This window comes from Gracilinanus agilis, chromosome 4, assembly GCF_016433145.1.
Source record: "Gracilinanus agilis isolate LMUSP501 chromosome 4, AgileGrace, whole genome shotgun sequence".
Lineage (NCBI taxonomy): Eukaryota > Metazoa > Chordata > Mammalia > Didelphimorphia > Didelphidae > Gracilinanus > Gracilinanus agilis.
Genome location: NC_058133.1, coordinates 2,008,104 through 2,034,300, shown reverse-complemented (window position 1 = coordinate 2,034,300; position 26,197 = coordinate 2,008,104). Strand labels below are relative to the sequence as shown.

General features: G+C 57.4%; 2 protein-coding genes and 2 non-coding genes across 4 annotated transcripts; all 4 read left to right on the top strand.

The window, feature by feature from the left end:
• Positions 1-574: 574 nt before the first annotated feature.
• Positions 575-19,066, top strand: ACADM (acyl-CoA dehydrogenase medium chain). The gene is made up of 12 exons (XM_044671898.1): positions 575-673; positions 2,348-2,435; positions 4,485-4,582; positions 4,671-4,740; positions 6,745-6,845; positions 7,442-7,522; positions 11,727-11,857; positions 12,260-12,368; positions 15,827-15,967; positions 16,549-16,644; positions 16,990-17,238; positions 18,801-19,066. The coding sequence occupies exons 1-12, from the start codon at positions 641-643 to the stop codon at positions 18,870-18,872; spliced, it is 1,269 nt and encodes a 422-aa protein (XP_044527833.1). The 5' UTR covers positions 575-640; the 3' UTR covers positions 18,873-19,066.
• Positions 19,067-20,371: 1,305 nt separating this feature from the next.
• RABGGTB (Rab geranylgeranyltransferase subunit beta) lies at positions 20,372-25,060 on the top strand. The gene is made up of 9 exons (XM_044676963.1): positions 20,372-20,437; positions 20,686-20,793; positions 21,646-21,843; positions 22,789-22,894; positions 23,837-23,889; positions 23,976-24,086; positions 24,268-24,393; positions 24,477-24,626; positions 24,876-25,060. The coding sequence occupies exons 1-9, from the start codon at positions 20,435-20,437 to the stop codon at positions 25,014-25,016; spliced, it is 996 nt and encodes a 331-aa protein (XP_044532898.1). The 5' UTR covers positions 20,372-20,434; the 3' UTR covers positions 25,017-25,060.
• On the top strand, positions 20,858-20,940 carry LOC123248217. The gene has a single exon (XR_006506289.1). It is a non-coding gene; the product is annotated as a small nucleolar RNA SNORD45 (small nucleolar RNA).
• Positions 21,973-22,056, top strand: LOC123248216. The gene has a single exon (XR_006506288.1). It is a non-coding gene; the product is annotated as a small nucleolar RNA SNORD45 (small nucleolar RNA).
• Positions 25,061-26,197: the final 1,137 nt, after the last annotated feature.

The following is a 26,197-nucleotide window of genomic DNA, read 5'->3' as shown; positions in this document are numbered from 1 at the left end:
TGTCCATCTCTATCCAACTCCCTGTCCTTCCTTTCCCCCTCCTTCTTGCCCCTCCCCCACTGCTTCCCCGCCCACGCCCCCTACTGGGGGGTAAGGGGGCGTGCACGCATCAGCTGGGCGCCCCACCTTCTCCTCGTCCTATGAGTTCGGGGGGTCTCCAGAAGGGCTACTACCATTTCCTCACCTCGGTACCCCGCCCGCCCCCGGTCCCCACACCTCTACCATTTAGCCCCACGGGTGGGCGATTCCGGGTTACCCCGCCCAGCTTCAGTCCCAGGAAGGGCGGAGCCTGGTTCCTCCTCATCCAATCTGGTTCTATGGGGGTCGCGCCGATGAGCGCATCTCTTCCCCGCGGTGGGCGGAGCGACTCCCTGTTCCGTCCAATCCTGTCCCCCCAGGAGGATGGGTCTATAGCGTCGGGCCCCCTGATGGGCGTGGCTATGCCGCTTCTCGTCCAATCCAAATTTATGAGGCTGTGTCTCTCAACGAGGAGGCGGTGCCTTGCTTCCTCCAGGCTATTCCAGCGCCCTCTCTTCCCCCCCCCTCTCCCTGCGATGGGCGGGGCCAGGCCGCCTGGGCCTCTTTAGAGGTCTCGCCCCAGCGGTTGAAGGCGGAGAGGCATCCTAGGGCGAACGACGACATGGCAGCTGTGATGCTTCGGCGCGGAGGCCCGGTGAGCCCTCGGGCGGGGGGCGGGAAGGCTCGCCCGGGCCTAGGAGAGGTCTAAGTTGCAGCCGCTGCCCACTGGGCTCCGGCTAATGCCCGGTGCCCGCTCTCCCCTCCTCACTTTGGTGTCCGTCCTTCTGTCTCCTCCCTCTTCAGTACCCGGTGCCTGCTGCCCCCATGTCTGCTCCCGTTCTGTACCCGGTGCCCGCAGTCCTCTCCCCACCCTAGTGTCGCCGCCTGCCGCCCCCCTCCCTGCTGGGGCCTAGTTGTGTGCCCCCGCCCCCAGCGCGGCTCCTCTCCTCTAGTGTTAGTGCCTTCTGTCTCCATTCCCCTCCAGTCATCGCCCCGTGCCCCCGCCGCTCCCTCCCCCGGTGTCTTCCCGTCCCATCAGACTCCGCCGCTCCAGCTCTGCCAGATCAGTGCCCGGCCCCCTCCCTTCCCCCAGGGACACTCGGAGACTCTTTGAGGAAGCTGCCCCACCTCCAGCTCCTCCGTACAGAGCCATTCTGTGCCAGTGAAGGAGGCGGGCATCATTGCCCGAGCCCCGGACCCCACACAGTGGAATTGTCTCCCGGTGACTTAAGTCTGCAGGTTCCAAAAGGACCGCTAAAAGGGAGAGGGTCTTAGGCCCCAGGATTAGGAGCTGGAAGGACCCTGGCGATCATGTCCGCCAGCCTTTTCCCTTTACAGACAGGTAAACTGAGGCGGGCGTTATAGGCGTCACAGCTGGAGCGCCTGGTCCCTGCCCAGGCCGTTAGGAGCTTGGCCAGCCCCCGTCCGTTAGAGACCCCCCTCCTCCCGCAGAGCTGGGGCTTTCTCCTGGCTGGCTCCTTGCCCCATCATAAACTGCCTTCTCCCAGGACCTGGCACCCTAAAGGCTAAAGGCTAGGGGTCCTTAGGGCAGCCGCAGCTGCCCCCTAGGGGACGGGACAAGCTCCTGCCTGCCCGAGAGCTTTGGCGCGGGGCACCCTGATCCCCAGCAGCTGCAGATCCGCCCCACGTCCCTAGGAGGGTGGAAGCGCCTCCCAGGGTGACCTTGGCCGGATCTCCAGCTGCCCCCCCCCCCCCCCGGGGCCCCTGCCTGGGCTTGGAAACTGCCCGGAGGAGGCGGAGCCCGTTTCCCCAGTCATGGCCCAGGAAACTTGAGCCCTGCGCTCTGTCCCTCTGACTGCCAGAAAAGGCGACTTTAGTGCTAAGAAAAGTGCCTGAGCTGAAGAGCTACCCAGAAAGCCGTGGGCAGCGGCAACACAAGGGGAGGGACGGACTGTCCCGCATGTGGACCCAGAAAAACTCGCTGTAGCCCCTCCCCCCTGCATTTTTTGCCTACCCCACACATTTCTCCAGCAGCCAGCTCTGGATTCGAATCTCTGACTCAAAGGGAGTCGGAAAAAAGGAACTGCCTTTCCGCTGCTGTGGTCAGCGGGGTGTCCCCGCTCTGCTTCAGGGCCAGGGGGAGGTGCCCTGTCCCTGGAATCCAGACCCCGCCGCCAGTGGTAGAAAGAAAGGTGGATTTGGAGCCCAAGGCCCTGGCTTCCAATCCCAGCTGCAGTCAGTAAGTGGGGGGAGCCTGGGGCAGCCCCAGTAGCATCAGAAGGTTACCCGATGGCCAGGGATGGTTGGCACAATTCTCTGCTCTCTCTGCTCGGCCTCTCCATCGTCTCACCCGAATTCTCTCCCGCAGGTGCTCCAGGGCTTTTCCCGCTGCTTTTGGAGAGCACAACACGCCAAAGCCCACCCAAATCAGACCACGGGCCTGGGATTTAGCTTCGGTAAATGTCCTCCTGAGTCTGACCTTTTGGCCAGTAAGGCCCGCCGGTCATCGGTTACAGCTCGTGTGGCCGCAGCCACTCAGCCCCTGCTCCCCATTCCCTCCCAATGCTGAGGCGCCACCCACCCTGGGGCGCTCCCGGCTTCTCCCACAGAAAGCGCCCCAGCTCTGTCCCTGCCTTCCTCACCCTCTTCCCTTCCACTGGCCAGATGGGACCAGCGGAGAGATGGGGACCAAGGCTGGAGGAAGGTGGGGGAGGGAGAGATGGGGGGATACCCAGGATGCCCAGGGGCTGCTCAGAGGAGCCGCCCTCAGCAGTTCTGAAACGAGGCCGACTGTCTGTCACAAGGGCCTTCCTTCTTCCCTCCCACTGTGGCCTGCCCTGCACCCTCGCCCCCACCCTGGGCCCCAGGCTGAGGCCAAGAGCACGAGGGAGGCAAAGCCCAGGGCCCTGGTCTTGGGGAGCTCCCAGGCTCGGGGAGAGACAACGCACAGATGAGGGGGTTTGGCCAAGAAATCCGCAGAGCGAGTCCTCACGGGAAGCTTAGCAGCCTGTCGGGCCGGTGAAGGGCCTCAGAGCCAGGCACAGGCAGACCCCGTGGGTGAGCTGGAGTCCAGAAGCTTGTCGGTGGGGGCCGTCTGCCCAGGGTCACTGGCATCGGGGGCAAAAGATAATCCTTCAATGCCTTCGTTAAGGCAACTGTGAGCCAGCAAGAATCGCTGCCGGGATTCCAGAAGTCAGATCCAGAGCGAAGCGGAAAGCGGGGACGCTTCGGGGTGGGGTTGCTGCTCCTCCTTTCCCCTGCGCCACCTTCTCGTGCTCACGGGGTGGAGCTTTGGGTGGCTCTGTTGTGGCCCCCTTTGTGGAGGCTTCCGATTGGAGACCTCCCCATTCCTGCGCCAGGCGAGGGATCCCCTCCTGGCCTGCTCCTGCCTCCCTCACCTCGGGGCGGGTGGCCCCTGCGCCTTGTCACTCTGCTCTCCTGCCTGGGAAGGGGCCTTTCTTTTTCTGCTCTTCAGATGGGGCAGCCTTGACTTTTTGAACCTTTACTTTCTGGTTTGGTGGCAACTCGATAAGGCAGGACAAGAGCTGGGCAAACCAGGGAAGTGACTTGCCTAGGGTCACACAGGGAGGCAGCCCGAGGCCAGATTTGAACCCAGGAACTCTGGTCTCTAGGCCTGACTCTCAGTGCACTGCGGATTCTAGCTGCCCCCTCCACAGTCTGTCCCGCCAGCTCTTAGAGTCCCGTCCCCCAATGACAGTGATTTTTCCTCCGTCTGAACTCTTAGAGACCCCGGAGCCTTGCTCGGCCCACCCCTCCTGAGGCTGGGGGACTCGCCTAGCTTGACCAGATGTCCACAGGTAGTGGGTGCCCAGCCTCCGTCTCCTCTGTGTGCTCCCCCTGACCCCGGTGCGTCCCCCCCACCCCCCGCGGCCGGAGGTGGCGATTGGCGCCTCGTCCCACCGAGACGAAGAGGAGGTCCTAGAAGGCAAATGTCGGGCCTGTTTTTATTTGCCAAGTGCCCGGCCAGGCTTTACATCTGGAATGTTATTAAGTCAGTATTTGGGGGTTAACCGAAGGAAGGAAAGCAGGCTGGCATCCGCAGTGGAGAGAGCGCCAGGGCTCCAGGCACGAAGACCTGGATTAAGTCTGGCTTCAGACACTCCCGAGCCGGGTGACCCTGGGCAAGTCACTGGGCCCCAGTGGCCTCAGTTTCCTCATCTATGAAATGATCTGGAGAAGGAAATGGCCCACCCTCCAGCGGCTCTGCCAAGAAAAGTGCCAACAAGGCCACAGAAAGTCAGATAGGACTGAAAGGACTAAAGAGCAACAGCAGTCAGAACCACGGCGCCATCACTGAGTAAAAGGCATCTCGCTGGGGCCCTGCTGCGGGAGAGGAGAAAGCGAATGCCTAGGATCCTCCCTGCCGGAAGCGGGCTGTTTGGGGGGGACCCGGGGGCCCTTCTACGCCTGGCCCTCGCCACCGCTCAGGTGCTCGAGGCCCATCACCATCCGGTCATGCCTGACGGCCCCGTATCTCCCCACAGAGCTCACGGACCAGCAGAAAGAGTTCCAAGAGACGGCCCGCAAGTTCGCCCGAGAAGAGATCATTCCCGTGGCGGCCGAGTATGACCGGACCGGAGAGGTGAGCCCCAGGGCCTGGGCAGCTGGGCAGGGGTCCAGGGTGGGCTTTGGGGCCAGAGCACTTACCCCCTCCCCTTCTTCTCTCGTAGTACCCCGTGCCCCTCATCAAGAGGGCTTGGGAACTCGGCCTCATCAACTCGCACATCCCGGAGAGCTGTGGTAAGAGGCTCCTTGCAGGCTTGTCTCTGTGGCTCTCTGTCTGTCTGTCTCTGCGTCTCTCTGTCTCTGACTCTCACGCTGATTCTTTGTCTCTGTCTCTGTGTCTGTGTCTCTCTTTCTCTCCATCTCTCTGTCTCTCACTCTCACTCAGACTCTTTGTCTCTGTCTCTGTGTCTCTCTGTCTCTGTGACTCTGTCTCTGTGTCTGTCTGTCTCTGCTTCTCTCTGTCTCTCTCTCTCATTCTGACTCTTTGTCTCTGTGTCTGTGTCTCCCTCTCTGTGTCTCTGTCTCTTTCTGTCAGTGTCTCTCTGTCTCTCCACCTGTCTGTCTCTATCTCTCACACTAACTGTCTCTGTCTCTCACTCTGACTCTTTGTCTCTGTCTCTGTCTGTCTGTCTGTCTGTCTCTGTGTCTGTGTCTCCCTCTCTGTGTCTGTGTCTCTCTGTCTCTCCATCTGTCTGTCTCTATCTCTCACACTGACTGTCTCTGTCTCTGTCTCTCTGGCCTTGGCTCTTTCTGTCTCTGGGAGATGGTTCATCAGTTCCTTTGTTCAGAACCCAAATGGGCTGGAGTTTTGGCCTCGGCCCCTCGTTGGTCTTCAGGCGGCAGACGCTGTTCAGTGCCAGTCCCCAGACCGTGACCCGTTCTGCTGGGGGACGGCCGGAGGGGCTTCAGGGCCTTCCCTGCCTCCGGGAGGCTTTGGGATAGGAGTCGAGGCTAAGCGGGAGCTCCGGGGGGATCCCAGGCGCGATGGCTCTTGGGGTGTCAGACAGAGAGGTTAGGTGGGGCAGGGCGGGCTTGGGCCCACCTTGTGATTCTGCCTGAGTCTGGCTCCCGCTGTGGGAAGATGGGCCGGTGTGGTGCCGCCCAGGCTTGGGGCAGTGAGTCTGGCCTCGAGCACCGTCTTCCTGTCTTCAGGGCCTGCTCGTGCCCTGACCGCGGCTCTGGGGCTTCTAGACTCACACTAGGGAAGGAGAAATGTTTCTGGGTGTTGGAGGCTGTGAAGGGGGGCGGCTTTCCCCGGGCACCAGCAGTGAGCCTGGGCATGGAGGGGGCCATGGAAGTCTCCTCTTCAAGCTCCAGCCGCTTCCGAGGAGCCCGGGGGGTTCTTTGTCCTACTGGCCGCTGAAGGCCGCCTCAGCCCGTTAGCCGTTGGGGATCAGAACCTTCCTCGCCCTCTTCGTGTCCGAGCGCTTCCTGTCCTGGTGTTCCGTGCCCGAGCCAGCCTGGCAGACTGTCTGCTGGGCTTCCAGCTCGTGCGGGTAGGCAGGGCAAGGCCAGGGCCAGCTCCCAGACAGCTCAGGTCGGGAGCCTCAGGGGTGGATGGGCCAGTGGGGCCCCCCGTCCTGGAAGTCTGGCTTTCCCCAGAGCCCCTCCGAGGCGACTTTCCCCCCTTGGCCTGGAAAGTCTAGTCCACAGAGTCAGGCATCTGCGGGGACGTGGGAGCTGGAGGGGGGCAGTGCCCCACCTCGGGGCTCTGCTCGGGTCCTGCCTGGGGCTCCTCTTGCCCCGTTTTGCCCCCGCGTGGCTGCCCTCGGAGGCTGGCATCCCCGGTCTGGCTGTTCGAGTCTGTAAGAAGCCGGGGAGCCCCCAGACAAATGCTTCCTCCTAGAGTAACGCCAGAAGCTGGATTGTCCGGCGCACACGAAGGAAGCTCAGAGGACGTGCCCCCAAGATGCCCTCCGTGCCCTGCTGGCATGGCCAGGGCCCTTTAGGGCTTCCCGGATGCCCGCCTCTCTGAGCCCATTTAAAGATGAGGGAGCTCCGGGCGCTGCCTTGTGGCTGGCGAGGAGCTGTCTGCCCGGGTGGTCCTCCTGCGGGGCGACAGGCCCTGGCAGAGCCCCAGCTTGTTGGGTGAACGTCCCTAGGCAGGCCCCCTGCTCGGCCAGGCTCCAGGCCCAAGAAGGGACGAGGTGCCCTTTGCCCCCTTGCCACGCTCACCCAGGACGCTCCGTGCCAGCCTGTGCCCTCCCCGCCAGGCCCTTATGTCTCCCATGCCAACAGGTGGCCTCGGACTCGGCATCTTTGACGCTTGCCTCATTACCGAAGAACTGGCGTATGGCTGCACGGGCGTTCAGACCGCCATCGAGGCCAATTCTCTGGGGGTGAGTCGCCCTTCTGGGAGCATCTCGGGGGGCAGCAGGGCCTGGCCGGGTGACCCTGGGCAAGTCCCTGCCCCGCTCCCAGCCCTTCCCGCTCCTCTGCCCCGGAGCCTGAGCCAGCACGGATCCTGAGGCGGAAGGGAAGGGAAGGTCCCGCCTCCCCAGGGGCTTGGGTCCCACGGGGTGCTGAGTGCGAGGGTCGCCCAGAGCAGGTAGCCTGCTCAGAGTCGTTTCTAGTCGTTCTTCAGTCCCCTGGAGCATTCTGTGACCCCGCCACAGGTTTTCCCAGTGGATACCACAGAGATAGGCTCATTTGACCGATGAGGAAACTGAGGCTACTGGGGGAAGTGACTTGCCCAGGGTCACCCGGCCCAGAAGCGTCAGAGCCCTGTGGAGGTTTATCCTTGCTCAGCCTCTAATGATGCAGCGGGGAGCCTCCTTGGTGGCCTCGAACCATCCCAGGCATCGGGTACCCCTCAGGACTGCCCCTGCCCGACGTCTGGGGCCTCCCTGCGCTAGAGGAAGCGGGAGCCCCCCTAAACCCCTATAGTAGTGCCCCGGGGGGCTGCCCTGCTCAACACCTCCATTTCCCTCCACAGCAAATGCCGGTCATCCTGGCAGGCAACGAGCAGCAGCAGAAGAAGTACCTGGGGAGGATGGTGGAGCAGCCCATGATGTGTGTGAGTGCCGGCCGCCGGCGGTCCTCAGTGGGCATCCGAGGGGCCGGGGGGGGGGCCAGCTCGCCTCCTCCAGGCCCCCCCAGTCCTGAGGGCTCTGGGGACAGCCGGGGACGTTGAGAGGGCCCCCGAGGCCCCCAGCTTTGTCCATCCGCTGTCCGTCACGAGGCCCCGGGCTCCTGGCCCGTCTCTAGGCCTGCTAGACCGTGATCTGGGGGGGCATCGGAAAGCGGCCCGGCCCCGGCTCCTGCACCCCCCTGGGTGGGGCAGAGGAACGGGCACACGGGCTACTTTTGGCCAAGGACTGCTTACTGGCAGGACGCAGCGGCTCGTGCCTGCTGACCACTCATGGGGCCCCAGCCGGCAGCTCCCCCTCGGAAGGCCTTCCGGCCGGGAGGGCAGAAAGGGAGAAATGGTTCCTGGCTCGTTCGATTCCTCCCTCCCCGTGTTTTCCCAGAAAGCGAGATGCCAGGCCAGCCCTGGCCCAACTCCCCAATTCTGAATTCCAGAAGGTCTCGGGCAGCCATGAGGGGAGGCAGACCCCGCGGGGGGACAGAACTCTCAGCCGTCCGTCCCCTGCGGGGCTCGGCAGCGCTCCCCCGGCCCCTGCCCGGGACCTCCACTGGTTCTCCTCCTTCTGAGCCACACTGCGGGCACCGTGAGAACCGCTTGGATCCAAGATCGAGGCCTTGAACCTGTGCTCATGGGCTGGGGCAGGAAGCACAGCTCCACCTGGCTCCCGGCCCGCTCTCTGCCAGGCGGCCTGGGCCCCAGGCACAGCTGCCCTGACGTGGGCCTGCCCGGCCAGTGCCTCACTCCCCCACGCTCTGCTGGGGCCGTCCCGGGTGCCGCCGGCTCCTCGAGCGCCCCCACTTTGGGCCTGTGGGCCCCGGGCAGGCGGAGGGCCCCGTTCTGCCTCACTCTGCAATGTTTGTCTAGTTGAATTGCCCAAATACTGATAAGAGAGCCCAGAAGTGAGCCGGTTTAATGATTCACAGAGTGCCCAGAGGGGCGGTGGGAAGGGATCCGGACGTCCTGGCCTGCCCGCCTGGGGTGGGGCTCTTTGCACCTCAGGACCCTGCACCCGGCACTCCAGGGGCTTCCTCTGAGCCCTTTGCCACCTCATGGAGCTGCTCAGGCATGCCCCCTGCCCTGGCATCCTCCTCGGGGCCCACGGCCCCTCCTGGTGCCGCCTCCTCTGCCCCTCCAGGTCAGCCCTGGTGCGAGGCTTCCCCAGAGGGCCCTGGTGTTCTGTGCGTGCCCTCGGCTCGGCTCATCCCACGGGGCAGCGCTCGGGCCTCGCTCCTTTGTGCCCGGTAGTGTCGCGGCTCCCGTCTCCTGTTTCTTTTGGACAGGCTTCGGTCTGTGGGTGCCCAAAGAGAAGGCTTCTGGGGGACGGGCTCCTGGGCCTGAGGGGAGATGCCCGGCTGGGAGGTCTCTCGTCTGGGCAGTTTGTTTTGGTGCCAGCCCTGCCCCTGGTCCAGCCGGGCAGAGCGGTGCAAGTAGCAGTCGGGATGGCTGACACCTGTAGGAGGCTACTGTGTGCCGGGTACCGTGCTAAGGGCTTTATGGCTGTCTCGTGTGGTCCTCACCCCCCCCCCCCCCAGGAGAGAGGGAGATGCTGTTCTTAACCCCATTTTGCAGATGAGGAAACTGAGGCAGATAGAGGTTAAGTGATTAGTATCCAAGGCCACATTTGAACCCGGGTCTCCCTGACTTGAGGCCAGTGCTCTGTGCCCTGTGGCACCCCCTCGTGGCCCCCACTACCACCACCACTCCTCCTGCTGGCTAGCACTCACTTAAGGCTTTAAAGGCCGTCATCCACTTCCCACCCATCGTCGCAATTTGTCCTCACGACACACTGTGGAAGGAGATTACCCCCAGGTACCCTATTATTACAGAAGAGGAAACTGAGGCAGGTTTTGGACCCAGATCTCCCCATCCTGCGGAACGCTCTGGAGCTCTTGAGATTCTGGGCTTGTCTCTGGGAGCTGTGGGGCGGCCAGGGCTCCCCAACCCGGGCACCCAGCTGGGACGGGCACAGACGAGCCATCGGGACGGAAGCTGGTTGGGGGGCGCTTCTCTCCTTTCCTGGTGCCCCCTGTGCCAGGCGCTCGAGGGGTGCTCACTGGACGGTAGAACCAGGAGAAGAGAGGCCCAGAAGTGGGGGGCCTGAGAAGTGACCGGGAGACCCCGAAGGCGTGGCAGAGCAGAGCTGCAGGTGAACGACCAGGGCAGAAGCCAGAGTGGGGGGGCGAGGAGACCACGAGGGGAGCGGCTGTCCCCAGGACGGAGAGGGTCTGGTGAAGCTCGGGGTGTGGGGCGGAGGAGCCGGTGCCTCGGGAGGCTTCCCCAATGGAGGGGCCCTCTGCTGGGCAAGGCGGGAGGAGGGGCCAGGCTGGCCAGGAGAAAGGAGGGGCCCCGGCTGCTGGGAAGCCTTCACGGTTCTCCCTGGTCCGGGTGGCCCCATGCTCTTCCTTCCATGCCTCTGCTTTGGAGCGAAGCCCCTGCCCCGAGGCTGTCCCCCCGCATCCAGCGCGGCCAGCTGGAAGGAAGGTTGTTGGAGCCGGGAGTCCAGAGTTGTCAGACCAAAGAGCACTCTTCTCAGACCCCGAGCCGTGGACAGAAGCCCCCTCCGTTCCTGACGCACCTTCCTGACGGAGCTGCTGTAGCCGCCGAGCCTCCAGATTTCCTGGGGCTCAGCCTTATGGTGAATGGCCACCAGAGGGGCTTCCCCCATGGCCCACACGGCCCACGTCAGGGCCCCCCAGCCTGTGAGCTCTGAGGGAGCTCCGGCTGCCCCAACCCGCACCCCACCCCAAGGGCATCAGGCTACCGTGAGACGTGTGGAGGCTGCCGGTGCTCCCCGTGTATCGGAGCCCCCCACGGCTGCCATTCTCTGCTCCTCTCGTTTCCTGGGCCAGCCTATAGCATCCGCCTCTCTGAGGCGCCTTCCAGCTCTTGGGATCTCAGAAGATTCCCGTTCAAAGGGTTCGAATTCAAATCCTTGTTAGTTTGGAAGGAAGTCCATTTCCCGGAGTTGTATTTGGGCCGCTGGGATGCTCGGGGGACGCTCGGGGGAAGCCGGCATGTAGCAGCCCTTTGGTGAGGCGATCGTGGCGCCGCCCTCGGCCAGTCCGGGCCCTGCTCTCTTGTCCGTGTTGGACCCTAAGCGAGGAAGACGGAGCCGATTAAACGTCCGGTGGCGAGCTTGTGCGAGCCGCGCCGTCGGGAGGGAACCTCCCTCGCCCTCCGAGTCGGCCGGCCCAGTGAGGGTATCGTCCGGGCCTGACGAGGGAGTGATCAGAGGCTGGAAGAACTGCAAGTCAGGAGACATCCGGCCAGATCAGGAGGGGAAGCGGCCGTGAGGAAAATGGCTTTGAAATGGCGTCTGCCGGGGCCCCTCGGCCCTTCCGAATGCTGTGACTGGACGTTGTTGGCGGCTCTGGCGTGAGAGGCCTCAGACAAAATAGCCGTGGAAAGGCGGGCCTGAAGTGGACGGGGCTGAGGAGAGCGGCCGCACGGGAGCCCGAGGCCTCGCTCCTCTCGGACGCCGGACCTTCGTGGCCTTGAGGGCTCTGGTGGAGCTTCGGTCTGGGCCTTTGGGCCGCGACGCTGGAGAGGAGCACGCCGGGCCCACGAATGCCCGTGGAGCTCCTGCCACCAGCTCTTATCGCTAGACCCGGGTGCAGCCACCCTAGAGCTGGGCGAACATTCACCGAAAAGGCCTCCACAGAATCTCGTTTAGGGATTCGCACACTCTTCGTTTTTCTCGGGGCTTCTCATTAGGTTAAATAGCTTTATTTCAGGAGGTTTCTAAAATGTTTGCACTTATTTCAGCAAGTTTTTTTTAGCCACTTCAGTCTTGTCCTACTTGTTGTGACCCTATTTGGGGGATTTCTTGGCAAAGATCCTGGAGAGGTTTGCCGTTTCCTCCTCCAGTTCCTTTTACAGATGAGGAGGCCGAGGCACACAGGGGAAGTGACTCGCTCAGGGTCATACCCCTGAGAAGTGTCCGAGGCCAGATTCAAACTTAGATCTTCCGTCTCTGGGCCCAGCACGCCACCCTGTGGGCCACCCGGCTGCCTGGAGTTTTTTTGAGGCCCGTCTAGGACCCCAATTTGAAGCGCTGGCTCTGTCTCCTTTCTCAGCATTTGGTCTGGGTTTCATCACTAACCGCCCTCTCTCCGGCGTGTTTGTTTTCCAGGCTTACTGTGTGACAGAGCCTGGAGCCGGCTCCGATGTGGCTGGCTTACAGACCCGAGCGGAGAAGAAAGGCGACCAGTATGTCATCAATGGTCAGAAGATGTGGATAACCAATGGAGGGAAGGCCAACTGGTGTGTTCATGAGAGCGTTTGTCCCTTTTCTTAGACTCCCCAAGATTGGGTGGCCTCTTCCCCGGGGTCGCCCTTCCTACCACTGGCCAAAACAAGCTTCCGGTTCATGCCCCACAGAAAGGGGAGCCATGTTAGCCCTCCGGCTTTGATGGCCCAAGGCAAGAAGCCAGGAGGACGTGGGCCCAGTCGGGAGGCATTTATTAGGGATGTTCTGGAGAAACACATGAACTCACAGACTGGACACAGGGACCCCATGAGGCCCAAGCTGGGCTGACATCCCCGGTTAGCCCCTTGGCCAGGGGGCTCCTCCCCATGTTCAGGCTGGCCTGCCTGGGGGAGCGGAGCCTTTGACTTCCCTCCGTTACCCACCAAAACCCTGAAGTCTTGCGCTTCTTCTTCCAGGTATTTCCTTCTGGCTCGGACCCACCCTGATCCCAAGGCCCCTGCTAGTAAAGCCTTTACTGGATTTATCGTAGAGGCAGATACCCCGGGAATCCAGATTGGAAGAAAGGTAGGATACAAGCGTCTGTCTGGGGTGTTATTTTTAAGTGGCACTAAATGAAGCTCGTCTCAAGATTGGGATGAAAGACGTTTTGCTTGGGTTCACTGAAAGCTGCCCCAGAGACTGTCCTTTTGTTCAGAAGCTTTTTCTTCTATGGAGCCCAAGTCTTCTCCTCTGTACTCCTGCCCCTACTTGCCAGGCCTGCCCTCTGGCACCAAGACGGCTGACATGCTCCTTTGAAACTGGTTGTTCCATAAGGCAAACGGCCCCAGTGCCTTTGGCCCACCTTCCTAAGGCCCCAAACGGGATGTCCTTTCCCCCGAGCACATGCCAGATTCTTGTTCCTTAGTTGGAAAGTTGGATAAATCTGTGATCTCGGAAGTTTGGGCCTCCCCTCCACTGGCTCAGGCCTTGGCCTTGGAAGTCTTTCCATTCATCATCTTAGAGCATCGCCGGGGACACGGGAGGCCCTTCCCTTGTTTGCTGCCTCTCACTATTCCTTAGAGACTGGGGCAGCTGCCTCCCTTGCCATAGCTGTCTGAACTGCTGCCGCCTTTTTCTAAGCCGGGCTGTCTCTCAGCTCTTTCAATGCTCAGAATGCCCGCCATAGTCACCTGCCATTGGAGTTGTCCGAGATTGGGCCGTCCCTTATTCTTGGTGACCGTTCCCAGAATTGGAGTATCTTAAAAGAGAGGTTTTTGTCCAGGTGCTCTTCAGGTTCTTAAAACAGAATCCAACCCATTCTGGGCCCAAACATAATGCAGGGCCCGTTTAGCTTCTCGAGTCCAAGCAGTCAGCATCCTCCTTCCACTTCCTTTGTGATTTGTATGGTGGGAAGCCTGGCCTTCTGAACGGGCGTGAGTGGAGGCCATCGAGTCGTTGGGGCTGGGGCAGTTAGCAGAACGTCACTGGCAAACAGAAGCATCTTAGGAATGGCAGTATCAGGAGGGAATCCCTTTTCAGGCATTCTCTCAGAAAATCTCTGGTGAGCATACCCAGACCTGGGTTATGCCTTCTTCATGCTCCCCGTTGTTGATCTGGATTAACTAGTGGTTGCACAAAGTCGTGGGAGACACCTCGGTGGAGGGGAATACTCGAGGCTGTAGTTTACTTTGTACAGACATACAGGGATTGTGTCTTTCCTGAATTCAGGCAGTGGTGTGGCTGTAGAAAACTGACCAGGAGGGCCTGCCTGTTTCCTTCTCATTTTCAACAAGGTCACCATTCAGTCATTCACCAGGAATTTGTAAGATCTTGTAATGATTAAAAATGATAAAGGCTGATACTATGAGGAAAAGTAATATTTTATTTAGGCCCATGTTGATAGAATAAAATTGGACCACGTGCCTGGCTATTTCAAAATCCCGCCTCCGCCATTACATCTCGTACCTTCCTTAATCCTCTCTGTCCCCAGGGAGCGCGCTCAGGTAGCAAAGAGGAAGTCAAAACCAAAAACCCAATATTTAAAGCTGGCCTTTACCTTGAAGACGTCATCCAAAACAGGAAACCCGTTGGACCATGGAAAATGTAGTTTTCCAAGTGTCCACAGGAAGTTTGTCATTAAAGCTCAAATGAGTCTCAAATAGCTCTAAATAGAGCACCAGGAATTCTAAATAACACAATCTCAAGGTGGGAAAGCAGCCTATTAGTAGCTAGGTGCTGTTGGCTTTCAGGAATGACGCTGTTTGGGGATCATCTTCCCCATCTGGAAGTCTTTAAAATTAGTCCTTAAGTCCTTAGAAACTTGGCCCTTCCAGCAGGGATCCTGGTCAAGTCTAGGTGGGAAATTTAACTTCACTTTCTGGATCACTTGTTCCCACCTCCTCATGCCCCCTGGTTTATCATCTTCCGCCCCGAGAAGTATCATCAGAGCAGGATCCGTTCTCTAGCTATGGTCTGACAAGGTTAGCCATCATTCTGGGGATGTCTGACTCTTTGGGAGCCCATGGACCACTGCTATTCATCAGCTTTTCTTGGCAAGGCTACTGGAGTGGTTTACCATTTCTTTCCCTTTTTGTCCACAGTGGAGGATCAGAAAAGGCTTCCTGGAGGCGTTGGCATTTGAGCTGAGTCTTAAAAGAAGCCAGCCATTCTCAGAGGTGGAGGCTGGGAGGAAGAGCATTGTAGGCATGGGGATAAGTGAGAGGAACAAGAGAGAGGATAAGACCTGGGTGGGGGGGGGAGGGTGGTGAACTTAGGGGAAAAGAGGGATCCTCAATAGAAATAGGGAAATGCAGAAGTGGATATGTTTCAGGGGGAGATAAAGAGATCTGTTTTGCCTTTGTTGAGTTTGGAAAGCTCACAGGATAACCAGTTCAACATCTCCTTCAGGAAGTTGGTCCTACAGGACTGTGGCAGAGGAGAGAGACTGGAGTCCAGTGAATCTGTGGGAATCATCTGCAAAGAAATATATTTAACCCAATGGGGCCTGATCCCCCACACAAAGAGTACTGTCCAGAGAAACAAGACAGAGCCTTGGGGGTACCCACAGTTAATGAGTGTGACCTAGCTAAACATTCAACAAAGAGAATGAGAAGTTGTGGTCAGAGAGGAAGGAGGACAACCACGGAAGAGCAGAGACCCAACAACTCAAAAAGGAAAGGGCCAGGAGGAGGAAGGTCAGCTGTGATGAAGGCTGCAGCAAGGTCATGAAGGATGAGGATCAGAGAGAGACCAGTTGAGGGTCTCAACAAGAAGAGACGAGACCTTGGGTAGCCTTGGAGACAGCAGGCTCAGGCAAATGATGAGGCCAGAAGCCAGACTGCAGATGGCTTAGAAGAGAGGCCAGAGGCTCCAATGACGGATGGCTTTTTCAGAGTGGAGCTGAGATGTTTGAGAGAGATTTGGCCTGGAAGGATTGAGTGAGCCCTTGAGACTGCGCCATGTTTGTGGCTAGGATGAAAGGAGTCAGTAGATAACAAGGGCCTGGAGACTGGACAGTAGGGATGACTGTCAGAGCAACCTGCTGGAGAAGACAGGAATGACCAAGACCAATACAGCTGATTTAGCCATGGCATCAACAGGCTCATCACCTCCAATCCCTGTATTAACATGGCCTAAGAGAGAATTACGTGTTTTTACTGCCCTGTTCCAGTCATTTCATGGTGAACTTGCAGCGCCCCAAACCAAAGGGCTGTATATCATGCAGATGACTCCCTTGTCCTCTGTGTATTCTTATCATTATTAACCCATGTATGACTTTCTATTGGCTCCTATTAACCCACGAGTCCATTCTCATAGGCTCACCCAATCCTTTTGGATTGTGACTGCCCTCTGAGATATATGCTATTCCTTACAGATCTACCTAGCAACAGCCTGTTTTTGAAAAAGTATTAAATTATCATGGGAGAGTTCTCTTCCCAGAGCTTTCTCCATTTAACAAAAGAACAAAGGGACAATATGTGTCAAGAAAATCATTTCAAAAACATTTCTCAGCAAATGCCTTTGGTTGTCAATTTTCTTTTCAGGAGCTAAACATGGGCCAGCGATGCTCCGACACCAGAGGGATCGTCTTTGAAGATGTGGTCGTGCCCAAAGAGAATGTCCTCATTGGAGAAGGAAATGGTTTCAAAATTGCAATGGGTGCTTTTGATAAAACCAGACCTCCAGTAAGTAAACATGAAGGCTTGGTCTGATTGCCGCCTTTAGGGGTATCAGGTGGTAATATTCCATGGTGGGGAGGCTCTTCGGTTGGGCTTTTTGATCTCTTCATATGTATTTGGTTGGCATTGGCTTCCTTCCCTGCCATCTTCATTCTTATCCTTCCTAAATAGTGGCCATAATGGTGGAGCTACAGTAAATCTCATTTTGGGGTCATTTTCCTCTATTTTGTTCAAAGGCCCTTCTCTTCTGCTTCTTTCTCTCCTACTGTTTTAAATAAGGAGGAGGAGCTTTTTCTTAGAGCCTGATTTCTGCAATGACGGGAGGGCCTCACTCTTCATATTCGGAAATCCCCCTTGCCCCCACCTCAGACTGTGGAGAGACCCAGGGAGCCCCTCTGTAGAAACAGAAATCTATGACTGCCTTTGGGGTGGAGAGCCATTAAAGCGTTCTCTCCCCATTGAGCCTTTGACCCGCAAGTGATAGATCCTTTGGAGACCATCCAGCTTCTCTTGTGTTTGGTTTGGTGTCCCCCAAAGGCACTGCTTTTGAAAATGCCAGCTTTCCTCGGTCTTCTCTCGCACCTCAGGTTGCCGCTGGTGCCGTGGGGCTTGGACAGAGAGCCTTGGATGAAGCTACCAAGTATGCCTTGGAGAGGAAGACGTTTGGAAGGCATCTCGTGGAGGTACTACCACAGAGGGCATTGGAAGTGTGAGAAAGCCTTAGAAACCCCAGAATCCACGGCCCTAGAGGGGAAGAGAGGCACAGGGGTTTGTCCCAAGGGTCTAGAGATGGGGAGCAGCCTCCTCTTGAGAGAGTCTTGGGTATCTGATGGCTGGTAGAGGTTAGATTGATAATCGTTTTGAATTGTTTTCTCATTTTGCCAGGAATCAAACTGTAGTACAGGGGACTGGAGTCAGAAAATGTATTTCTTCCACGTAGCCTTATTGTCACTTTGGGTTTTATCTCCAAACGTTTTCCAGGTGAATAACGCCTTTGCTCATTTTTTTTTTCTTCTCCATCATTCTAGCACCAAGCAGTGTCCTTTTTGCTGGCTGAAATGGCCATGAAGGTTGAGCTGGCCAGACTGAGTTACCAGCGAGCGGCTTGGGAAGTTGACATGGGTCACCGGAATACCTATTATGCTTCTATTGCAAAAGCATTTGCTGGGGACATTGCAAATCAGCTAGCCAGCGATGCCGTGCAGATTTTTGGAGGCAACGGATTTAATAGCGAATATCCGGTGGAAAAGCTCATGAGAGACGCCAAAATTTACCAGGTACGGTTTTTAATGAAATGTTGTTTTAGAGTTCAAATGGACCCTCCCATCCCCCCAACAAGTATGTTTCTGATGGTTTGAAAATAAAATATTCTGCATAAGTTCATTCAATGGATGAAGATTCCCAGATTCCCAGGAACATGAAAAAGAATTTGGATTTAGCATGGGCCGAGCTCACGTCTCCAGGGACGTATCCAGTGACTCCAGGCCCCCTTTGTCTGGTACACAGGTGTCCAACTAGGCTACTGATGTTTTAGAACTACAAGTGAAATGGTTTTCCCAATGGCCACTTTGAGAAAATGGGGGATTTCAAGCAGCTCTGGCTGCAGCCTCGGCTTCAGAGGGCCCTGCTCTCTCCATAGGTGGTCTGCAATGTTTATAGATGGTGGCCTTGAGGATGAGGGTTGGCCCAAACCCTACTGGTATGCACTGGATATTCCCTTTTGAATTTGGAGCTACTGTAGAAAGAGATGACTCCTGTTAGTGTTTCCTCAAGCGCCCCCCCCCCAATCCTTCCAGTCCCTCAGGCTCCCAACCTGGGAGTCATCCTGGATTTCTCCCTTCCTCTCACCCCCCCAGATCCAGATCCGATATGTGCCAAGGCCTGTCGACATCCCCTCTGCTCTCCCTAGCACTCTTTGTTACTGCCCTTCTGCCCTCTAATCCTGCCAGCCCCCTGGTGCAGACCCTTAGCACCCACATGTGGACTATTAGCTTCTACCTGCTACCTGACCATATCACCCCCCCACACACACACACACACACTCAGTAAACTCTAGTGGCTCCCCACTGCTTCTCCCAACCCCCTTCATCCATGAGTATCCTCTGCTATCCTGCCGAAGCGGCTCTGCCTGTTGTCTCCCCATCAGCCTGGGATGTCTTTGAGAACAGGAATCTGAGCCTCACGTGGTCCCTGGCACCAGGCAGCCTCCATGAAGGTTGGTCAAGTGTAGAGCCTGGAGTCCGAAGTGCCCCCCATCGGGCAGTGAGGCAGGCGAAGGCTCTACCCTGGAGCCACCCAGGCAGGCAGCGCATGTATGTGTTGAGGACGAGGCTTGAGTCCAGTGGCTCCTCTTTACTCTCTTCCTCCCAGTCGTGGCCCCTTTTCAGCAGCCTGGATTGTTAAAGAGTCGCGTTGTCGGTGATATGAGACTTCCCTATGATGGGCTACATGTCCGAGGATGGCGGTGCGGGGCTGGCACTTCTCTTTCTCTCACTGCCCCAAAAGTTGCAGTTTTTTCTCCCATGAATAGTCAGTTAACTTGGTGGTTCTCCACGTGGCCTGATGTCTGGGGGAAAGCCTTGGTTTGCCTTGAGCTCTCCCAGGCCCTGTGAGGAAGTACAAAGTCTTGTGGAGCTTTCCCTTCGCTGCCTGGAGGGCAAGAATGCGGCACTTGGGGCTTGGCCTAAAGCAGGAGGTGGGCAGCTTGAAGTATTTTTCTGCCATGCTGTGGATTGGCTTACCACAGACTGGGTGGGCCCATTCCTAGAATATTTTCAAATCCAGGCGGCCCAGGCAGTGATGCCTTAGCCGAATCCCTTCTTGCTTGCCTGTCTTTCAGATCTACGAAGGCACGGCTCAAATCCAGAGGCTCATCATAGCTCGGGAGCACATCAGCAAGTACAAGAACTGAGGACTCTGCAGGCCTGTCACCGGCTGCTGGAAAGGGGAAAAGACTTGAATGTGTTTCTTGATGAAATGAGAAAACATGAGAAACGATTTGCTGAACCTACAAGAGGTGGCGGCGGCACTTCTCTACCTTTGCCTCCCTCTTGCCTTGTGTGGATGGAGAAATTTGGGGCTTCATTAAAGTATTCGTGTCTTCTTTCTCTGGGCTGTCCTTGCATGGCGGAGCTTCAAGCTGCCATTCCAAACTCTGCCGAGGATCTGCGGCAGCGGAGCCCGGAGCCTCCTAATCTTAGTGGGCGGCTTCTTGAGCCCAGATGGGCCCCCGGGACCGAGGGGCCACTGCAGACTTCTGTGGCTGGGTGGGCGGCAGGGGAGGGAGAGGATGGACGTTGCGCCCGGCCATCCCGGCCTTAGGTCACGGGTGGACACGGAGGTTCTCTGTGGCTGCGGGTCTGCCCAGGCCCTCCCGGGGGCCCCTCTAACGAATTTCCCAAAGGAAGGTCTTTGCACCACTTTCTGCCGCAGGATCGGCCCATTTCAATTCGGTCCTTAAAAGGACTTACAGTAGCCCAGCCTCCTCCCTCCCAGGTACCACAAGAAGGCCGCTAAGAGACCTGGGAAAGGAAGCGAATTCCCAGCCCCGCCCCCTAGGTCTGGGGGCCCACGGGGGGGGGGGGGGATGACGCCCCCGGGGCTGGACTTGGGAGTCCACGTTTGCTCGCCTCTCGTGGGTGCCCCCTGGCAAGGCGCCGGCTCCTCCTCTCAGCCCGGGGATGCCTGGCTCCCCGGGGCGTCTCTGCAGCGGGGTTGCGGGACCTCTGCGGGTGGGGGTGACTGCTCGGGGCAGCGCGGAGGGGCGGCCCTCGGGGTGAGCCCTGGACGCTCCACCCTCCAGTCTGAGCCTGACTCCTGCTCCGGCCACTCCAGGTGTCCTCCAGGGGCAGCCCAAGGGCTTGGGGTAGGCTAAGGACACTGACAGCTGGGCGGCCCCGGACCCTGCGTGCCTCCGTTTCCCCTTTGTAAAATGAACTGCCGAAGGGCACGGCAGCCCCTCTGGTCCATCTGCCAGGAAAGCCCCAGGCGGGGAGGCTCTTCCTCCCATTTTGCAGAATGGTAAGCCGAGGCTCCTGGTGCACAGTGGGCGCATAATGTGCGTGGCTTGGGCCACGGATTGGTTCACTGCACTAGGAGAGCGCTTAGGAAGGTGCCCGGGGTTTGCACCTGCTTGGGCCTTGGGCTGGGTCTCCCGCTTCTGCCTGGCTGAGGGCCGCCACCGCCGCTCCCTCTGCAGACTCAGGCGCCCTCTGGCGACCGTACCTGAACTCCTCTTGGGGCCGCGCAGACGTATTTGGCGGGAGGAAGGTGGCCTGGACAGAGCGCATGCGCGGGCGACCAGCGCTTTTCTGAGCAGGCAGCAGCGCCGACGCCTGTCCCAGAGCAGAGGCGGGGTCCTTCGGGCAGGGCGGGGCTACCTACGTCGGCCGGGGCCTGCGTGCGCGCTGACGTCGACGCCGAGTGACTTTGGGCTCCGGCCGCCGTCTTCGGTCTTTCCTTCCGGCCTCTGCCATGGTAAGTTCTCCGTTCTGGCCGCTGCGGCCGGGGCCCTCCACCGCTTCCCCAGGGTCCCTGGGTCTGTTTCCCAGCCGCCTTGTCGTTGGGGACGGGCCGTCGCGCTGTCCCTGAGAGGCGCGGGAGGTGGCGGGGCCGGAGGGAGGGAGCGGGATCTGCGTCCGTACGGTTGGGCCTCCTTTTCCGGGGGCGGCCTGGTCCGCGGTAGGGCGGGCGCGTGCTTGAACGAGCGGCCTTTGTTTCCGCAGGGGACCCCCGAGAAGGATGTGAGCCTCGGCGCCGGCGCCCCCGACACTCTGCTGCTGGACAAGCACGCGGCCTACATCTGTGCCTACGGGGCCAAGAAGGATGACTACGTGCGTGGGCTCGCGGGGAGGAGCGGAGGAAGCAGGGGGGGGGCCGGGGCGGCCGGGGCTTCGAGGTCAGTGATGTCTTGGCATGTATTAGCTGAGCCGCCGCTGATGTTTCCTACCTGGAAAGCTCTAGAATTACTCTGAGACCTCGCAGAGCCCCGGCCTGAAAGACCACCCCGGGGGAGGCGCAGCAGCAGCTAGAGGGCCCGAAACCCAGCCCCATTCTGGTCACAGATCTCTAATCCAATTCCTGTTGACCTTTAGCTGGTCAGCCATCAAAGAGAAAGAAAACTTGGAAAAGGGCTGGCCAAGGGCTTCCCTTGCCCGTTGTGTCCTGCTCCTAATGAATGAGCGCATTTGGGGTTTCGTTGGCAGAGATCCAGGAGTGGTGTGCCAGCTCCTTCTCCAGCCCATTGTGCAGATGAGGAAACTGGAGGCTGGCATCCCTCGGGGGTCCCACAGCTAGCAAGTTCTGAATCCTCTAAGACTGCTACAGTTTAAAACGAAGGAATTCTCTTATGGGAGGAAATAGGGACTCCCTTAACAAGAGACATGCCATTGACTCTTGCCATTGGGACTTTATAGGAAGATCTGGTACCTTTGTTGACCCCCATGAGTTAGTTTATACTATTGCAGAGGAGGTTGCTTTGAGCAAACGCCCCTCATTTCATCCACTAGATCGGAAGATCCTTGAGCAGAGACTGAGTGGACTTTTATAATGAAGTTCTTACTGTTGGTTACACTAGCCTGGCCTCCCAGGCTATCACGTTGGGGTGGGAGTGGTTAACTATGTTTAAAATACATGCAGCAATATCACTGCGTTTAGTCTAATGTGCTGATAAATGTGCGTTTTAGGAATACTGTATGTCTGAATACTTAAGGATGAGTGGAATCTACTGGGGATTAACAGTGATGGATCTGATGGGACAGCTTCATCGAATGAATCGAGAGGAAATCCTCACTTTCATTAAGGCATGCCAGCATGAGTGTGGTGGCATCAGCGCCAGCCTAGGCCATGATCCTCATCTCTTGTACACTCTCAGTGCTATTCAGGTGAATATGTTCCCTTCATTGTAGTTGATTTTCAGAGACCAGTGTTCAAGCTAGGCCTAATCGAAATGATCAGATGGTCCAGCAGTCTTGGGCCAATCTCCTGGTGAGACTCTTTTGTTTTCATTTCAAGGTCGGTGATGTGATGGCATGTATTACCTGAATCTAAAGTTGATGGATATCACCACTTTAGCTCTAGAATTACACTGAGACCTTGGAAATTTAGTTAATTAGTTAATCTCTAACATGAAGTCCTTAGATCTGAACCTAAAGTTAAGCCGGCCCCCAGCGACGCTGCTTGTTGTTCTTGTGTGGCTCAGTGAAATTGGGCCACTTTGGGACCATTGAGCTTTGGTTGATGTGTGGCCCACCAGCCCTAACTGACAAGGTCATTTCTAGACTCCTATCTCCTATCTCCTGTGGGTCCGGGGATATCGATACCAAGAGATCCCTGACAACAATCCCCTTTTCTTTCCTCAGTAACTTAGAGCATCCACATAACTAAAAGCAAGGAAGTCTGCCCTACCTTGTGTAATTTATGGGAAGAGGAAGGGCTTTTCCGGACTTGTTTCCTCTGTAAGAAAGGGGCATTTGGTGAGGTGTCCTGAGGTTTAGGTACCCTCTATTGGGCACCTGCTGTCCAGAATGTTCTCTGGAAAGTAGAGACTGAACCTTCCTCTAGTAGCATGTTGGTTCCCTGGTAGCACAGGCTCTTGAGGTGACTTTGTATTCCCAGTGTTACCTACTAAGCAGTCATTAAATAATTGCCTACAAGAATTAATTGGAAATTTGGTTCTTGGCCCATAATCCTTTGGAAAAGGTGCCATCATTTAGATAGAGTTGAAATGGGCCTAATTAGATAGCAGACACTTATTTGACAATTTGTAAGGAATATTGCAAAGGCTATTACCATAAGATTTAGTAATTACTGCATTTCTTATTTTGCAGATTCTTACTCTTTATGATAGTCTTAATGTTATTGATGTAAATAAAGTTGTTGAATATGTACAAAGTCTACAGAAAGAAGATGGGTCCTTTGCTGGAGACATCTGGGGTAATAATGCCTTTTATGTCAGCTTAGCCATAATGACCAGAACCACGTTATCAAAATAGACCCAAAGGGCAAGAAAAGAGTGTTTGGAAACAAGTCCTATTTTTCACGAAGGTATAAAGGGGAAACTAGTACTCCGTTCTGGGCTCCTTCACTCGTTTTTAGAAGCTAACTTGGCAAGTTCTATGTGTCCATGTATCTGTGGGACTTTAAAAAGAAATTAAACCTTTGAAGTTTGCCATCTTTTCAGGTCCCACTAAGCAGCTGGTCTGTTTGGAGATATGTCTATCTGCTGGAAGTTCCAGCATGCACTGTAGTAATTATATTTCAGCATACAGGAGCACTGGATCAGAGGGGGCAAGTCTAGGATGATAAGGTAGGTAAATTTCCCCCCGATATTTGGTGGCTTTGTAAAGTTTTTTAGTGTTTTCTCCTTTAAAAGACTGCACTGGAAAGGGTGGGGGAGTAGAAATAAAAGAGAAAACTTTACAAACTTGCTGAATATTTGAGTGAAGAGAAAGGGAGCGGACAGCGGTTTACCTTCAAAATGTAATTAATCCCTATTTTGGGATTCAGTCTATAATATAAGGAGGATCACTTCACTGACACAGTGCAGGCTGTCCTGTCCAGTAAAAGGATTGACTGGCTACCAGCTGCTTGATGGGATGTGAAAATCACCTTTTTTTTTTAAAGGAGGGGAAAGTCCTCCCTTCCTGTGCTCCCAAGACATTTTTCCATCAGGCCTGCTCGCCCTCACCTGCAGGGTTGACTGAGATAAGAGAAGGTCTTAATACAGTGACTAGCACAAGGGACCCTGGGGGTGCTGGGTTCTTTTCAGCTTTGCTACTGGAGGAATGGTGTGTCTCAGGGCTGGACAGAAGTAGATCTGAAGGGATCCATCAGTAAGTGCTGGGCTGTTCATGGTGTGGTTCCTTTTTTCATCAGGTGAGATCGACACGAGATTTTCCTTCTGCGCAGTGGCAACTTTAGCCCTTTTGGTAAGCTTTCCCCATTGTATGGGAGGGGAGGCACTGGGATGGGCGTCTTTGGATTGCCCTTCCACGGGCCCTTTGCTGTCTTGTAGGGGAAGCTCGATGCCATCAATATCGAAAAGGCAATCGAATTTGTCTTGTCCTGCATGAACTTTGATGGTGGCTTTGGATGCAGACCTGGCTCTGAGTCCCATGCGGGGCAGGTAGGCCGTCAGGGGCCCTTAGTGAGTGGCAGCTCTTCTGTTTCTTGGGATCGATCGACACCCCCTCTCTGGGTTATCCTGTAAACAAGGGGAGGGTGTGGCCTTGGTTTTTAGGGTGTGCTTCATTGAGCCAGTCCCCATAATAAGCTTCTCTACATTAACTTTATGTCTGTAATTTTAGATCTATTGTTGCACAGGATTTCTGGCCATTACTAGCCAGTTACATCAAGTCAACTCAGATTTACTGGGCTGGTGGCTCTGTGAGCGCCAGTTACCCTCCGGTGGGCTCAATGGGCGCCCTGAGAAGGTAAAAGGGGGTGAGGTGCAGCGGGAGGGGCGAGTCCCAGGCCCCACTCTTTCTTAGCTGCCTGTGTTCTGTCCTACCCCCAGTTGCCGGACGTCTGCTACTCCTGGTGGGTCTTGGCCTCCTTGAAAATCATCGGGAGGCTCCATTGGATCGACCGTGAGAAGCTGCGCTGCTTCATCCTGGCATGTCAGGATGAAGAGACTGGGGGCTTTGCCGACAGGCCAGGGGATATGGTATGTCCTGGGCCTGCCCTGCTAGTGCCTGCAGTAGTGGATTTGGGTCCAGTTCTGACCCTCTTGAATGCTATCTGTGCCTTGGTTGGTACCAAGCTGAGGGCAGATTGGAACCCAGGACCAGTGTCTGCTCTCAGGCCCCTTCCCCAAATACTGGGGGGCTGGCAGGAAGGTTCACTTATGGGGCCTGGTTTGCGCTCTCCCAACCCCCCCCCTGCTCCTGACCTGGCCTTGTCCCTTCCTCCCCAGGTGGACCCTTTCCACACCCTGTTTGGCATCGCGGGGCTGTCTCTGTTGGGGGATGAGCAGATCAAGCCTGTCAACCCCGTGTTCTGCATGCCCGAAGAAGCCCTGCGGCGCATCAACGTGCAGCCTGAGCTCGTGAACTAGCACCCTTCCAATCCTGCCCTTCCCCAATAAAAGCTGTGGCTCCATTTCTGTCCCGTGTCTCGTGTTCTCCCGGGGGCGGGGGGTGGGGGGGGCTGGGAGTTCGGAAAAAAGCTTTGGGGGAGGCGCTGAGAGGGCCCCGCGTGGCCAGGACGTTCTGAGGGTTGGGTACCTGGACACGTTGTTAGTGACAAGGCCTGGAGACGACTCCCCACTTCCTGTTCCGGTGGCTTCGGCCCCCTCAGTGACCTTTACTCTCGTTCCGCCCTTCCCGGCTCCTGTCAATCCTCTACACTAATCTGTTGTCACGCCCCTTCCGCGGCTACTTCCGCTCCCAACTGGGCGGACTCCAGGAAGCCCCTCCTTCCCCGCGGCTGGGCTCTGGCCCCGAAGCTTGCTGGGAGAGGCCGGAGGCGGGGCTCCGTCGTCAGGCACCTACCTCCACGTGGTACCCTTCGCTCCTCACAGGGAAAGGCGACGCTGGCGGGGCTTTTAAAGCGGGATGCAGAGGTCCAAGGTTCCCACCCCGTCGTGTTCGCGGCCATGGGACTTCATCTCGCCCGCAGGAAGGAACCTGCCGCCCGACCCCCGCAGCAGATCCGGTCCCTCGGACACCTTGGCCCAGGGCTCGGCCGAGCGCGGCTTGCCTTTCTCCGCTAGTGGCGGCTCCTCTTCCGGGCCTAGTGGCGGCCCCTGCCCAACTTGGTGGAGCAGCAGCGGCCCCAGCCCCTTGGGTGGGGCTTCCGGGGGAGACCGAGGTGGGGGCGGGGGTAAGGGGGGATTGATGGGGGATGGTAAGAGGCGGGGCCCTCCCCATTTGAGGGGGTGGGCCCAGGGTGGGGCTTGGCCCAGAGTCCTCACGTGGCAGGTGGGTAGCCTCAGTTCACTCTGTGTAAGATAGGTGTGATTTCTGGCCCCTCTGGGAGAAGTGGGGAGAGCCTCGAAGTGTGCCTGGGGCACCCTTCTGCCCTGCCCAAGGGGGATTTCTGGACATGGGGGCAGGGAGGCCAGTGTGGCCATACCCTGGAGGAGCTGGGGACAAGCTGGGCTGGATGGTGATGGGCTCTAAATGCGGAAAACCCAGTATGACCAAGGATCCCAAACCGGACCCCAGCGCTGAAGCCTCTCCCTACTGTGGAGGGGAACAGCATCCTGGCAGCCCCTCGCACTCCTAGCCTGGGACC

Bases quoted from the DNA above. Each gene is read 5' to 3' on its own strand.
- ACADM (XM_044671898.1), top strand. From the start codon at position 641: ATGGCAGCTGTGATGCTTCGGCGCGGAGGCCCG. The intron at 674-2,347 runs GTGAGCCCTCGG...TCTCTCCCGCAG, and splicing joins TGCTTCGGCGCGGAGGCCCG to GTGCTCCAGGGCTTTTCCCG. The intron at 2,436-4,484 runs GTAAATGTCCTC...ATCTCCCCACAG, and splicing joins GGGCCTGGGATTTAGCTTCG to AGCTCACGGACCAGCAGAAA.
- RABGGTB (XM_044676963.1), top strand. The intron at 20,794-21,645 runs GTGCGTGGGCTC...TGTGCGTTTTAG, and splicing joins GGGCCAAGAAGGATGACTAC to GAATACTGTATGTCTGAATA. The intron at 24,087-24,267 runs GTAGGCCGTCAG...CTGTAATTTTAG, and splicing joins CTGAGTCCCATGCGGGGCAG to ATCTATTGTTGCACAGGATT.